The sequence below is a fragment of the Haliaeetus albicilla genome, chromosome 6 (genome assembly GCF_947461875.1).
Source record: "Haliaeetus albicilla chromosome 6, bHalAlb1.1, whole genome shotgun sequence".
In the NCBI taxonomy this organism is placed as follows: domain Eukaryota; kingdom Metazoa; phylum Chordata; class Aves; order Accipitriformes; family Accipitridae; genus Haliaeetus; species Haliaeetus albicilla.
Genome location: NC_091488.1, coordinates 912,733 through 928,575, shown reverse-complemented (window position 1 = coordinate 928,575; position 15,843 = coordinate 912,733). Strand labels below are relative to the sequence as shown.

Below are 15,843 nucleotides of genomic sequence, written 5' to 3'. Positions count from 1 at the left end.
GAAGTGGTTCATCAAGAAACAAAGCAAACAGCATCCTAGATAAATGTTGTTAAAGTTAAATTTTTAATTTTTTTTTAATTTTTTTTTAACACTGTACATAACACATACAGCAATCCAAAGAAAAGTCAGTAAAGCAAATATATAGCAATTTAAATAAACTGCTGCTTTCTCTTAATTTAGCTCCTTCTGAAACAACATTCAGCATGTTTAAGGAAATCCATACTGAGATGGATTTCCCTACACATTTCCTCTTTTGAAAGAGCTTTTAAATAAGCTTAGGGGTTGTTTCTGAGTCATTATAGTTCCTGTAAATGCATGCCAACAAAAAGGCCCTTAACTGACAGACTTGTACCTTATCCACTGGTTTGGGCCACGCACTTCAAAGGGTGGCTCATTGAAGTAGATGTGGTTACCCAGTTCTTCCAGTGGTGGCTCTGGGTCAGTGGTAGCAAACTGAGCAGCTTCCTCGATCTCCTTCCTTACTGCCACATCGATTTCCTAAACACAAAACAGATGCTTATTAGAAGACAGCTCAGAAAAAGCATCACAATTTTAAATTTAAACACAATGATTATTAAGCACTGGTCAGAATTAGCATTAACACTATCTAGAACATAAATTAGAAGCCTGTGAAAACTCCCTCCCTACTAAACTGCAGCATTTGTCCCTTTTTGATAGCACCAGTAACTTACTGCCAAAAGAACGTGACCCCCCCTGAGCCTCTACATTTTCAATTCTGATCCTGCAAAACACTGAAAGTGTCAGTGTCAATTTTTTTTTTAAACAGAGTTGATGAAAGTATTTACAACATTTGCTTAGAGGGTTCCTGGCTCCTTCACTAGGATTTTTCACTATTGATAATTTCCCTTTCAGAGACTTACCCTTTCCTAGGCAGTTGAGAAAGCCTCGGTAATTTTGATTTCTACATGTTAGCAGATGACAAGAGCTGTATTTGAAACACTAACACCCATACACACAGCCTCACACCCCAACTTACACTCAGCACCCAAAAGCAAAATGCCTTTCTGGCAGGGTACAACTTCATTAGCTGGGCTGCAACAAAACTTCAACTTCACCAATAAAAGCGATGCTAGAACTTTAAAGACCTTCAAAGAACAAGTGACACACGCTGCCCTATGATGTGCTGTTCAGAGATGATTAGTGTGTGAACACTCAAGAGCTTGCTTAAATAGCAACTAAAAGCCATACCTTTAATTCTTCAATGCTAGCAAGGTTATTGTTGACCATTCTGTCCTTCAGCGAAGTAATGGGATCACTTTTGCTTCTCACTTCTTGAATTTCTTCTCTAGTACGATAGCTAGGAGCAAGACAAACAAAGACATGAACTTCTTCAGTGGTATCCTTGAACAGAGGTGAGGTTCTGGACACAGCTCACTTTCAGAAAAAGGTGTGACCAAAGAATTATCAGGAATGCAATGAAAAATGCAACAACATTTATCACTCAAAAGGTGACACAGCTACATCTAAAACAGCTTTTAGATCTGTAAGCACCAACCAAGCTTAAGTAGCTCCAGACCCAAGTATAACATAGGCAGGGAAAGGGGAGCAACCCCAGCCTGAGACAGTTATGACAAGGGGGCCGCATTTCCTCCTTCCCACCTCCCCTACAGTGGGGCTAGATGACTTGCTGCATGCGTCCAGTTCACTAAAAGTTTCCAGTGAAGCCCTGGGATACACCTCTACTTCATGTAGATCAATTCAGATCTGTCAGCTGGCACAATGCCTGAGTCTTTTTGGCACCTATACATTTATATTTTTAAGAAGTGTTCCACTTGACTGTACAGTCCAAACTGTTTGTCATGGTTTAACCCCAGCCAGCAACTAAGCACCACGCAGCCGCTCACTCACTTCCCCCCCATCCAGTGGGATGGGGGAGAAAATCGGGAAAAAGAAGTAAAACTCGTGGGTTGAGATAAGAACGGTTTAATAGAACAGAAAAGAAGAAACTAATAATGATAATGATAACACTAATAAAATGACAACAGTAGTAATAAAAGGATTGGAACGTACAAATGATGCGCAGGGCAATTGCTCACCACCCACCAACCAACACCCCGCCAGTCCCCGAGCGGCGATTCCCTGCCCCCACTCCCCAGTTCCTATACTAGATGGGACATCCCATGGTATGGAATACACCGTTGGCCAGTTTGGGTCAGGTACCCTGGCTGTGTCCCGTGCCAACTTCTTGTGCCCCTCCAGCTTTCTTGCTGGCTGGGCATGAGAAGCTGAAAAATCCTTGACTATAGTCTAAACACTACTGAGCAACAACTGAAAACATCAGTGTTATCAACATTCTTCGCATACTGAACTCAAAACATAGCACGTACCAGCTACTAGGAAGACAGTTAACTCTATCCCAGCTGAAACCAGGACACTGTTCCAGTAATTGTAGCTTACAGGATTTGAAATAACTCTAAAAGCCTTGGAAAAGCATGCTGCTTTGCACTCAAAGCTTAATTGGAACACACCATAAAGTCACACTGAAAGCAGAATTCATTAGTAGAAAGTACAGAAGTTTAACTGACACTGTGCTTGTTCTAAGACTAGATCTCTTAATACTGCAAGTAAAACAGGTGTGTTACATGGCCATGGATTATCAACTGAGCAATGAGATGAGTGATCAGACTGCTCATAGCAATTTCATCATAATCTTTATATGCACTTCACAATGGATTTAAACATTGAATCCAAGAGTTTCAGGTTTTTGACCACCATCAATACTTGTTTTCAATGAATGCCAAGAAAGAACGTCACAGTACCTTATTCCAGGGTCACTCATACTGTGGCCATGATAACGGTATGTCTGTAACTCCATCAGAATAGGACCCTTAAAAAGAAAAAAAAAAATGACAGAGGGTGTTACCACCTTGAGTGACCAATTTGTTGTTCTAGCAGCAAGTATTTGCCATAGGTGAATTGCACCAGTGATGAATGATTTTAATTCAATGTTTTTTCTCAATTTACATAACATTGTTACAACTAGTAAAATGCAACTTGGCTCTTTTCAAATGAAAGCCTGTGTTGATATTGTGAGCATTTATTCTCATGTTCTTATTGAGCAGCATTAGACAATTTCTTCCCTTCCAATGTCATTCCACTGTTACTCAGACTATTTCTAATTGTTGTTTCACTGTGAGATGGTAGCTTGCAGAATGTTACTCTTCTGTACAGACTTTCTTCTTTTTCTGTTGTACATTCACAGCACAAACATTATTTCACCAAATATTAAAAATCTTCAAAACCAATGTATCACACTTGGGTGACAGACACTAATGCCGACTCAGAAAACTTTTACTTCACTTTCTATTTGTTGTAAATATAGAATCATTACTACTTTCCTTGATACTTCCCCTAATTAACCTCTTCACAAAGAGCACAACTGCCTGACAGAACAACTTTCACAACAGAATTTAACAGGGATAGAAATGGGGAAAAAAAAATGACAGAGTATCAGGAGATAGATCTATATATAGATAGATGTATGTATTTTTTAAATGCTCGGTGTCCTGGTTTCAGCTGGGATAGAGTTAATTTTCTTTCTAGTAGCTGGTATAGTGTTATGTTTTGGATTTAGGATGAGAAGGATGTTGATAACACACTGACATTTTCAGTTCTTCCCAAGTGGCATTTAGATTAATTAAGTCAAGGATTTTTCAGCTTCTCATGCCCAGCCAGCAAGAAGGCTGGAGGGGCACAAGAATTTGGCATGGGACACAGCCAGGGCACCTGACCCAAACTGGCCAAAGGGGTATTCCATACCATGTGATGCCATGCCCAGTATATAAACTGGGGGGAGTTGGCCTGGGGGGGGATCACTGCTCAGGAACTAACTGGGCGTCAGTCAGTGAGTGGTGAGCAATTGCATTGTGCATCACTTGTACATTCCAATCCTTTTAGTATTAGTATTGTCATTTTATTAGTGTTACCATTATCATTATTAGTTTCTTCTTTTCTGTTCTATTAAACCGTTCTTATCTCAACCCACGAGTTTTACTTTTCCCCCCCTGATTCTCTCCCCCTTCCCACTGGGTGGGGGGGAAGTGAGTGAGCAGCTGCATGGTGCTTAGTTGCTGGCTGGGGTTAAACCACGACACTTGGCTAATACCAACTGCATGTTAATAAATTCTAACAAAATTAAAGAACCACTCAATTGCTTACAGGTTCAATACTGTGGAAAAAAGGAAATAAAGGTCAAATAAAGTTCCAGCAGTGACTGGAGAAAATGAGCTAGATTAGGAACTTTTTATGCAGCAATACTGTGGCTAAGAATTTCACCTATGGAAAGGGAATGACAATTGCAGACTTACTTTTCCAGCTCTACAGTAATCAGCTGCAAACTTCGCTGCTTCTCGAACACAGAGAACATCCATGCCATCCACCTGATAAACAGAAACTACAAGTTGAGGCAAAAAAATGCCAAACCCTAAACTTCCAATTTTAGTACTTCCACAAGTGCAACAGGAATTCAGTTTCAAATTTTTCTATATTTAAAAAAATACTTCTAAATACATGTATAAATAAAAGAAATGGATACATGTGTATGTATGGTGCAGGTCTGTGCATGCACATTGCTCCACTTCCACCCCCCTCAAAAAAAGCTGGGGTTGTGCTCACCCTGAGCCCTGGAATGAAGTCTCCTCTTTTGTAGTAGTCAGTACTGGCTGCAGCTCTTTCAACTGAAGTTCCCATTCCATACCGATTGTTCTCACAGATAAAAATACAAGGCAACTTCCATAAGGCGGCCATATTGTATGTTTCAAATATCTGGCCCTGAAAGAAAAAGAGCAAGTTACATCTAGACAGGGAGCTCAGCCTTCAAGCGTTAGGCTCTACTGAAAATTGTTCAGTTGCACAGGTCTAGCTAGGAAAAAATTTAATACTAAAAGTGATCTGAAACCTGTCACTTGCTGCAGGTCAGCAGGAATAAAAGAGAAGCTACACTGTATGAGGTAACTTTCATCTCAACTAACAGTTTATAGAACTTATTTTTTAAACCTCTATCAGTATCTGTGTTAGGGTAGCACAAAACCTTCAACTTTAACTGAAGTATTTCAGCAACAGTCATAAAAAAACTTCACAATTTTCTCATCTGGCAGGATGCTGCTACAGCAAAGTAAAAGGTTTGACCACAGTGACTGCATCAGCCTTGCTACTTTAAGTCAAAAATAGGGAAAACAAGAACTGAGATCTCCACCAGCATTTTGAAAGTGGGAAACTGTATCAACGGTACACTCTAAACCATCAGTTTCTTATCTGGCCTAATGTCTCTGCTGATAACATGAAGAGACTGTCCAGAATGTCAATAGTAAGTGGCTCTGCAAGATGCTCTGTCCTCTCCTCTGTCTTCAGAAATGTAAGTTACATGTTTCTCCCTATTCAGCAGCACTGTCATCTTCGCTGCTGTCATTCAGAGCTCTCCTTACAGCACAGAGGCTTCAGGGTGTCACACTTAAGTGAGCCATGCACAACTGGAAAGAGGATAACAAGAGTAACTGGAAGCCCCTCCTCCCGTCACCCCTGCAGTGTGCACATAATTAACCATTAGCTCCACTTGCCCCCTGAGTATCTGGAGCGCTCTGGAAGGGAAGGAGCTGAGCAGCTATCCCTCCACTCCAGCAATAAGGGCAGAGTCCGAAATGGGGGCAGGGAAGGACAGGCATTTACACAGGTCCAAAACGTGATAAAAAAGATGCAAGCACATGCTACATTCCCAATACGTAAAGAACATCTAGCAATTAACTTCACTGTTCATCTGAATCACCCCTCTGAGGACTATACAGTTCTTGAAACACACTCCTATTCAAATGCCTAAGACAACACAAATAGGAGGTGCTAGTGTCCCAAATTTGCAAGGTGCCCAGCCACCTACATGAAGTTTGTCTCACTTCATGACAAAAGCCCTAAGAAAAACTGACTGTAGGACAGAAGGTGTACATTGTCTTCTCTCTCCAGGACTGCTTTTTCAGCATCGGTGGTCTCCTTTAATAAAGCATCCTTGCAGCAGAAAGCCCAACACACAAATCTCAGCCTAAGTTCCAAGTCAGATGTTGCCTGGGTTGCAGGTACTACACTGACAGGGTGAAAGGTGCTCTCCCACTGCTCAGTGGAAAGGCAGAGCTCACAGTTCACAGAGGGAAAACTGATTACCCACAGCCACAACTAGACAAAGCTCCTTTACCTGGTTGGCTGCACCATCCCCATATAACGTCAGACAGATTTCGTTTTTACCAAAGTATTTACAGGCCAGCGCAATCCCAGCTCCAAGAGGAACCTATCACAGAGTACAGGACAAACCAAAATTTTAGAACAGTGTTGAGAGGAGTTGGAGACAGGCAGCTTGTGAACCATATAGAGACATCTACATTGTTTGAGATCTGCTCAACAAACAAGTTGTTAACAACCCACTTCCATTTGTTCCAATCTGCATTACAGCCAAAATACAGACATTAACTATATTCTCAATTGGATCATTTTTGCCACAGTTTACAAAACAGTGAGCAAACCAGAATAAAGACATAACAGACTTAATAGCCAGAGAGCAATGGTATCTGCATACAGGCTCACACCACAAAAACTGAGAGGAAACACTGGCACAGGACATGAGCCAAATTCAACTTGCGCTTTAAAGTAGAAGTCACATATATACCTGAGCACCAACAATACCATTGCCACCATAGAAATTTTTGGTATACATATGCATTGATCCTCCTTTTCCCTTCACACATCCTCCTTTTCGACCTGAAACATGAATAACAAGCAATTTATTTTTTCGGAGGAAAAATACTATGCAAATGGGAACATCTAATTCAATCCCTAAAGGTAATAACACTAAGACCACGTTGTTGCCATTAGATCTATATGGAGTTAAGACACAATGGCCTCTCCCCAAAGAGTTTACAGTTAAATATAAAACAAAGCAAATAAGAGAAGGGAGAGAAAGAGAATGGTGATGAAAACATAATTCAGGAAATACAGAATGAGATTAAGAAGAAATTTTAACACCAACCAAGAAGTTTCAGTGTCCTACTATACAAAAGCACTTTCTGATAAATATGTTTTGGTTTGGGGTTGGTTTTTTTTTTGATAGCCAACATGGTCTGTATTTCTCATATATGTAATCTGTAAGAAGTATATACAGTCCTTATTACTTTTGGCTTCTGCAAGAAAGGTATGTTCATTGTTCCAAATTGGCTGCAACAATCTACACTTGTCTTTCCTGTGACAAAGTTACAAAAGTTAGCAAAAGTTACAGATAGGACATGGGGGGGGGAGGGGGCGGGGAAGACCAGGATAAATATCAAAAAGTCACCTAGCCCGGCTTTACTCAAGCTGTAGTTTGAAGATAACTAGCAGTCCATGAAGCATTACAACAAACCCTACTTAAATGAGCTTATCCAAGAACACAGAATTTCTCATCAGCCCACCCCATTTCTTATTCTGTCTTGTTACTAGCTGCAGAGGCTTGTGTTTTCTTTCTAATAAGTACAGCTTGTTTGATTGGGTTTTTTCGCCTTAGCCTTGATGTTTATTTTAGAAGTTGAATGCTGGATCTCCTTCTGGAATTTGTACTTCTCTTTAATAGTGGATCATTTTTATTATTGTTCTCTCTCATGCCTTTCATATGCTTATGAATTGGTTTCACATAAGCTTTTATGGATTCTGCCAGCTAGACCCAAAGCAAAAAAAAAAAATTGTCTAATTTTAATCAGAAAACTATTTTTTAAGTGTAATTTAACTTCAGCAATCTCCCTCCACTTTTTGTACAATCCTTTCTTGTTTTTTAGAAAGTATTTAAGAACTCCTAATTGACTGATGTCACTTTCTGCTATACTTTCTACTTTTCTTAGAACACAAAACGATTGCTCTGGGAATCGTCAATTCAGTAAAGTCCTTTTCTATATTTTTTTTTCCTGTAGGATCTTATCTACTAGTCTTACTTTGGGTGACACTGCTTCCTGCTCCTTGAAAGACTTTTTAGTTCTGTCATTTCCTGGTCATTGTAACTCAGGCTGTCTTTCAGTTCAGCATTTTCAGTCAAGATCTTTGTTTGCTAGAATCAGCTCCAGCAGCACTCTAGAAACTTGCCCCAAGCATCATTTCTTGGAACAACAGTCTCTGTACTGCAGCTGCTCTTTCCCAATTAAAAGAACCCCACTAAAACCAAGCATAGTGCTATAGAAGATGATGCATGTCATGAGAAGAAATAAAGAAAAAAAACCCACATCATTGATATTTGTAGTTTCAGGGCCAATAGTAGACTTCAGTTGTGACAATCTCCTCATTTACTTTCCCTCTTATCAGTATCCAGTGACACCTGGCAAGTCGATCATCCACTAGATTCTAGGCTTTCATGCACATTATTAATGTGCATTCTTAACACACACATACATTCTTAGTATATGAAACCATACCTCTTCTCTACCTCTGAAACATGCTTTCCTGTATTAACGTTTCAAGCGTGCAAATTCTCAGATCAAGTCTTTTGTTATACCAATGATTCATAAAGGCCTTCAAACTCCTTGTTCATTTTTCACTTCTGGCATCCGTTCACAGATCTCTAAGCATTCAGCAGGCTGACCCTCTCTTCCCTTCCCTGCTCCACCTACAACCCTATTGTGAATAACCATCTCTCCTTTCTGCAAGATCTTAGATCTGTCTAGGTTGCCATTTAATATTCTTGGTACAGTCAAATTTTCCCAAACCATTCAGTTTATCGTTACAGGCAGTGTTTACCAGTCTTCCTAAGACTTCAGCAGCTTAATTCTGAAAATATAAGTCTGTCTCCTAGGGAGGGTAACGCCCAGTCCTATTGACAACAGATGCCTAGCACCAGCGAGTTCCATTTAAACAAGCAGCTGCAGCACAACAAATACAGCTTATGGTATCAGGAAAAATTTTCTGAATTTGTACTTTATAAGTACCAGCACTTAAATACTCCTTATGACTTACATTTTATAGTAAAAAGTGGTTGCATCATAAAATTATAAAATTGATTTATTCTGCTGCATCACTAAACTGCTTCTGAAGCCCCAGTATACTTTGTGCATCAACATCATTTTGAATTTGAATAAAAAATTCTGACACAAGTACAGTAGCATGCAAATCCTCATTTTACTTAGCACAAACCTGTAAGTTCAGCAAGAATTTCTCGAACAGGCACTCCTCGTGCATAGGTAAAGCCATGAACTCTGTAAGCTGTTATCACATGGTCTGTAGGCTTTATGGCAACTTCAAGCCCTACGCAGCAAGCCTCCTGTTACAAAGGAAAAGTAACTCAGCAATGAAGAAAAGCACACAACTTCCACAGTCAGCAGTGTAGCAAGGGCTACCTATGATCCCCCCATGTATCAAATATCAGCAGAAAACGGGAAGAGCCCAGATACAGGAGAATGCCTTAAATCCCAAGGGGCGGCAGGCCTGGAGCTACAACAGCTTTGGGCTCTAAATTCCAACCTGACTGTGACTAACAAAAGCAGACAGGAGGGGAACTGGAAGCTGCAAAAATCTGAGGACTTCTTTGCATCTAAAAAACTGCAATTGCATCTAAATGAATTGCATCTAAACAACTGCAATTCAATAATGGGGGGAGGGGGAATGGACAGACAGCAAAGTTTCACTGTTCATGATGTTCCTTCTCCTGGCTGTTGCTTTCTAGGGGGCACATGATCCAAGAGACACTAGAACAAAAGACATGAATGAAGCTTGGAAGAGGAGAATGTGGACCTCCAAATGCGTTGAATTTAATATGCCGAAGTTGCTCATTCCTCACACTCAGCTGATCTTCAGCTGCACCTTACTTCTCTCTCTTCCTATTGCTATCCCAAGATCTCAGGGATTCCCTTGCATGCTAAGACTTTTTTTTTAAAGAAATAATGAACTAAATCATGGATCCAGCTACAACTTCAGACATTGTACACAGATATTCAGTTCTAGGTTAATTCTCCACTCTATTCAAATCCTTAAATTAAGTAAGGTAAGACAATATAAAACGTCTTGGGAACAAAAAAAAAAAATCTTACCTGACCATCATATAAGTGGCAGAAGCCACGAATAATCTTCTGCTTGTACAGCTGGTCAGACTTCAGCTCCATGCGTCGTATGGTCTGCATTGTCTTGTAGTAATGGAGTCCCTCCTCTCGAGTCATCACTGCTGTGGTACTAGGGCCTTCTTCCAGGCGATGGAGGTCACATTTCTGCAAAGTTGACAAAGTAGTCATTTCTTGAAAGTAATTCCTATTTATCAATATCACTTAGGGTTTTTTTTATGATGTGCCATTTTCAAAGTCAGATTTTAGTATCTTTTAAAAAAGAAAGCCAGCAAAACCTAAATTTGTAGATCAAAATAACTGTAAAGTTTGCATACTATTTCCAAATTAAGGGCAATAAAAACTTTACTTTTAATGAAGACAGATTTCCACTCATGAAATGAAGCCTTGTAGTTCCTACTAGCAGTAGCTGAACTAAGTCCTCACAAAATACTGGAAAAGCACATTTCCACGGTTGTTGCATGCCAAATGCTTGGCAAGAGTTAGAGGCTTAGTGAAGAGATAAAAGAGAGATAGAGTTTGCTTTGTGAAACAATTTGTAAGATATGGTCCCAAGACTGGCCTTCACCTCTTCTACCATCACTTCTAACAAGCAGGAATAAACCACTGCTGCACCAGCCACCCTGCCAGTCAAACCACCGTGTGTACAGTACAACTTCGTCCCTGAACCATGGACTAATAGAGTTGCACAGAGGGCTGATTTTAGGTGCCCCTACAAAACAAAAATTTAAAAAAATAAAATACTAGTCAAGTTCAGTGGAACAGACCAAACTAATTACTCTGTCAGTGCAGGTGAAATGGCCAAAATACTGCTACACAGATTAAAGACAACCCATATTAAAGCAAAGTCTCTCCAGAGCAAATCCACTGACACCTAGATGAATTTGATATAACACATGTGCACACTACTCTTAAGACAGCTCTGCTTCAGAGTTCACATAACAATAGGAACTTTGGAGTCTTGTAATCAACACAGGACCAAATGTTAAACCTTGTATCTACTCAGAAAAGACTTTTCATATAAACATATTTTCCCTCCCTTCTGCTTGTGAAACAATTTCAATACTTTACAGGCATGGACAAGCGGGGAGCAGGTAAAAAGAAAATGAAATAATTTCTTTCAGAGTTTCTTTTATCAATTCCTGAATGGAAAAGCCAGCACAAAAGCTACTGCCAATGGAAGCATCACTTCTTCCTAAGACCTAGTCACTGTGGAAAGCTGACAGAATGTAACGCACATTTTTTGAGCAGCACCAAGTCAAGTGTGAAAAAGGATGCCTTATTTTTTCCTCCAAAAGCATACACACCTCAATCAGCTGCACATCTGTGATACAGCAGCCATGACTCCATAAACAAAAGGGAGATGGAAAGAAGGGTAGGCAGCAAACACCAGCTATTTGTTTTAAAAGCATTAATACTCTTGCCCTCAGAACAGAAAAGGCTCTTTAGCTCCTTTGTAGCTCTGTTCCCACAGCTGTGTTGCAGTATCACAGCTGCGAAGAATCACAACTTCACATTCTTAAGAAACAAGTAACATCTGCCAAGCACAGTACTTCCACCTGCATTTAGAAATCAGGCCAGATAGTGAAGGGTTTGGTTCTGGAAATTCCAACAGTATTTTGCTAATTGAAAAGGTAAGGAGGCAAGTCCATCATGTCAGGATCTACAACAAGCACTTACACAGAACGCCAGCATTCAGCTGCTTTACCTTAATCTCAAACGTAGCTTCACTTGCAAAGTCTGCATAGTTACGCGATGCTACCACCACTCGAGATGCCTTAAAAAAAAAGACAAAACCAAAACATGAGCAACATTTAAATATAACTATCAAGCAAAAGTAGGTGAATTCTCAAACAATTTCCAAGAGTACTCCCAAATTGAAATAATTTGTGAATGAAACTCTTCAGTGGCATATCCCTATAATACTAGAGGGATTTTAATTTGTACGTACATGCTAGGAGTTCTTTAAAACACTGTATTTAAAATTAAGCTTAGAAAAAGAGAATAGAATTTTACATTTGTAATACCCTTGATTATCCAAAATAAAACCAATAAGCTTCAAAAGACTGAAGAGCATAAAAATCACAGAAATAAGTACTTCTCCCTTCACATGCCTGATTGCCTATATGAGTAGAGACACAGCCAACGCAGATTTTGATGGCTGTCTGTGCTGACTGGAATGTCACCTTGATAGAACAAAAAATTCCTTTGAAAAAAACAACCAAACAAAAAACCCCAGCAGATTTCGGGAATATGAACTACTCCCACTCTTTCCTTTCGGTAGGAAGAGAAGCTGGAGGAATACAAGGCAATAACAATGAAGAAAGAGAGTACCATTTAAGTGGGTAACAGCAGGACCACTACTTAAAAGTGATATGGAAACACAAAAGGTGACATACCTAAGGATACCTGAAATGCAGGGCAACAGAAAGGGTGGCACGGTAGGAGACAGATAAGAAGTATGTTTAAAAATACACTACTCTTCCATCTTAAAGAACGTGCACAAGCTATTAACTAATGAACAACCGGTATTTTTAGATAACTTCACTAAGTTTCACTGCAGCATCAGATACAATGCTCATCTGTCCATGCACGCATTGTGCCCACAGCATAAGGAATGCGCTACATCCTTAGTGGCAAAACTGTGTTGCTGATTAAGTTACACATAAACTTCAGTAGCTCATTCAACCATGGCACTCATGTACATTTAGCTGAAGAAGGTTCATTCTTTCAAACTTTTGAGAATATCCAGGTCAATGTCTGCAAAATAAAAGGTCTGACTGATAGGTACAAAGCTTGGAAAAAAGCCAAGAGAAATTTCTCAATCCATCTTGGTTACCTACTCTGTTCCATATTTGATTTAGCAATCATGATTCCCCCTTCCCCCATTATCAGATTAAATATTTAGAGTTTTTAATTTAAACCAATTTTCTACACTGTTTACCACAACACATCAGTATTACTGGTGAGGAAAAGCTATTTTACTTCCGGAGCTGGAAGTAAATCAAGAGTTTGGGGTTCACAGAATCACAGAATGGCCGAGGTTGGAAGGAACCTCTGTAGGCCACCTGGTCGAACCCCCCTGCCCTGAATACGACTTCAAAGCAAGACTGAGGAGTCTGTACAAAATTCTAATACATGGCCAGTACACGTACCAAAAACAAACCTTGACAAGACTGATTCAGGCCTTACCTCACTAACGGCTCCCTAGGTTAGCAGCATTTGGAAGGAAAAAAAAAGGGGGGGGGGGGGAGAAAAAAAGAGTAAGTAACCATAACAAACAAGTAGAGGAAGAGAAGTCAGCAAATTATTAGCCAGCTAGAACACTGTAAGAGGTAGTCTCCTTACGGGTAAGTTCTGTGTCATGGAAATCCATCTATACACTTTGCAATGTGCTCAAAGCATATATAAAGCATTGCTTTATGGATTAAGACTGCTTCTATTTATTCAGTAATTTATACCTTCACTACAAACGCACAGGAAAAATTCAAGACAACTGTTTACGTATTTGGTAATCACTAGGATCCAAAAATCTATATTAAGACATCCAAACCAGACCTAGGTTGGAATTCCAGGAGAACGTAGTGTGTCAGGAATGGGCCAAGTACTTGCAGTAAGGGACTAATTTTAGACACCCGTATCTGAAAATTTTGATATAGGTATTTTACTTGTAAATTAGGAAATACTTTTAGATACATAGCCCCAAGACACACGGAAAGTTCTTCTGGTAGAACAGCTCTCTCGTGTCATTCTCACACATCCAGCCGCCCGCCTGCTTTTTCCACAGGACACGAACGCTCAGGTAAGCCAGCAGCTTCGGGGTGGAGGCACGGCGACAGGTTTGCTCTCAAAGGCAAACAGGCAGCCGACTTCCAATTACCAAAAAGCAGCCTTTAACGCTGGCTTGGCCTCGCCAACGACTTTTTTTTTTTTTTCCCCCGCAGGGTTAATTTTTCCCGCACGACCACAGCCGTTGTCGATGGAATAAGGGCGGACGAAAAGGGAGTTTCTCAGACTTTTGGCGCAAAAGAGGCGAAACGCGACGGCGGGCGGCCGCTGAGGAGAGAAAGGCGAAGCAGCTGCGACGAGGGCCGGCGGCTGACTGGGAACGGGGCGGGAAGGGACCCGACCCCTGCCGACACCCAAAAATAAACACGTATATGTACATCTATGCGCGCGTGTGACTAAAAACCGCGAACGCGGAGGGCCCCGCGTGCGTGCGTGTGCGTGTCCGCGTCCCCCCGTGTCCTCCCCGCGATTTCAAGGCCGAGCGGCCGGCCGTACCACACACGCACCCCGCCCGGGCCCGCCGCTCCCCCGCGTCCCGGCCGGGCAGGTCCCGGCCGCACTCACCGTCCTCCCGGCGGCAGCGGCGGCGGCAGCAGCAGCCGGCCCCTGCAGCACCCGTGAGAGCGCGGCCAGCAGCATCCTGCGCATGGAGCGGGCCCGTCCCCGAGTCTCCTTCAGCGGCAGCACAAACCGCCACCGCCAACCGGGCCGAGCGGCGCCTTTCCCTGCGGCCTGCCCGGGCGGCGCGCATGCGCGGCGGTGGGCGGTGGCGGAGAAGCGGCGGGGCGGGGCCAGCCTCCCGCCCCGCCCCCCCGCCTCCCGGCCCCGCCGCGGGGCTGACCGGCCCGTCGTTAAGCGGCAAAAAGAGGCGTAATTCGGTCAAAAAGCCGTGGAGGCTGACAAGCGGACCCCGGCGCCGTGCTGGTCTTGTCCTGCCCGGCTGTCGTACTGGGAGGTGCACTGCGCCTCGGCGCGGGCTGAGGTGTGCGAACGAAGCAATATAAAGCTACCGCTTTTCACATCCCAGAGAGGAAAGCCTCGAAAAATCTGAAGATGACGTCACCCTTGCACTCACGAAATCCACCCGTGAGTAGGCAGGCAGTGCTGTTCTCAGTTGTCGCCAGGGTCAAGGCAGTGCTGGCGAACACACGGGCAAGGCAAGACTACGCAGGGGCTTCTTGTGGAGTCATTTTTGGCATGCGCCTTGTAGGAAATTTGGATTTTGCAAGCCAGCTCTGCGCAGCTAAGCAGCTGTAGACGTCATTCGTGGAGTAACAAGAGCAACATCAGCAGCTGGCCTCCAAGAGAACAAAAAGCAAGGTGAAAAGGCTGATAAGTCGCTTCAGAAGGCATTTTCCCTAGAGTATCTTTAATCTGGAGCACTTGCCCGCTCAGAAAGCGAGCACGGACTTGCTGGAGATGTTGTCCTCCAGGCAGGGAGCGGCTCCGCAGCTGGAGAAAGCGTTATCCCGAAGGTCCGTGCGGGGCTTTCCCTTGGGCTGCCGAGGCACCGCGGCAGCCGAGGAGGTCCCAGCCCGCTCCTGAATGGTGTAGCCACCTCTCCCGGCAAGTTGGCAACCTGCGCTTTCGTCAGCCAGTATCCGTCCTGGAGAGGTTCCTGATGGATTCACGCGCGCCGACGGTGTCCGCGCGCACGCCAATTGTACTGGTGCAACTCATGAAACACGAATACTTCCAGTCTCCTCCTGGCCTACCCGGGTTTTATAGCAAGGCCACACGGCACCTGGGATGGGGTCTCTGCAGGTGGCAAGATTTCCTTTGCAGCCCGTGTCACCAACCTGCCGGGGACAGGGTCAGGAGATGGGTAGGGGGGAGCCGAGGCTTTGAGGCGTTCCTCACGGTGACCCTGCTCCGGCTGGCTGGTGACAACAGCTTCCTGACACCCCCGACAGGAAAGGCTACATTTTGGGAGGGATACGCAGAAAAAAATGTCTATGTGAAGACCGCAAAAGTGCCAAAATCCCCC

General features: G+C 42.6%; 2 protein-coding genes across 6 annotated transcripts in view; one reads left to right on the top strand and one right to left on the bottom strand.

Moving 5' to 3' along the window:
* MAP3K15 (mitogen-activated protein kinase kinase kinase 15) overlaps positions 1-14,201 on the top strand; it is a 121,557-nt gene extending 107,356 nt beyond the window's left edge. For 3 of the 4 annotated variants that reach the window (XM_069784787.1, XM_069784786.1, XM_069784788.1), the window contains one exon: positions 14,012-14,200. In XM_069784787.1, coding sequence (XP_069640888.1) covers positions 14,012-14,055 — 44 coding nt within the window. In that variant the 3' untranslated portion in view covers positions 14,056-14,200. Of the gene's footprint in view, positions 1-14,011 lie in introns of all 4 variants that reach the window. The other variant, XM_069784784.1, reaches the window with a different exon arrangement.
* Positions 45-14,601, bottom strand: PDHA1 (pyruvate dehydrogenase E1 subunit alpha 1). 2 transcript variants are annotated; one of them, XM_069784789.1, is made up of 12 exons: positions 14,421-14,601; positions 13,260-13,274; positions 11,776-11,844; positions 10,041-10,214; positions 9,148-9,274; positions 6,668-6,759; positions 6,200-6,292; positions 4,636-4,791; positions 4,329-4,400; positions 2,781-2,848; positions 1,210-1,318; positions 45-498 (listed from the first exon to the last, which is right to left on the bottom strand). In XM_069784789.1, the coding sequence occupies exons 1-12, from the start codon at positions 14,502-14,504 to the stop codon at positions 334-336; spliced, it is 1,224 nt and encodes a 407-aa protein (XP_069640890.1). In that variant the 5' UTR covers positions 14,505-14,601; the 3' UTR covers positions 45-333. The 2 variants fall into 2 exon arrangements, with proteins under 2 accessions (XP_069640890.1, XP_069640891.1); XM_069784790.1 differs by lacking the exon at positions 13,260-13,274.
* Positions 14,602-15,843: the final 1,242 nt, after the last annotated feature.

Coding starts and splice junctions, on each gene's coding strand:
- PDHA1 (XM_069784789.1), bottom strand. CDS start 14,504: ATGCGCAGGATGCTGCTGGCCGCGCTCTCACGGGTGCTGCAGGGGCCG. Junction 10,215..11,775: donor AAGCTACGTTTGAGATTAAG/GTAAAGCAGCTG, acceptor TCAACTTTGCAG/AAATGTGACCTCCATCGCCT. Junction 6,760..9,147: donor AATTCTTGCTGAACTTACAG/GTTTGTGCTAAG, acceptor TTCATGTTTCAG/GTCGAAAAGGAGGATGTGTG.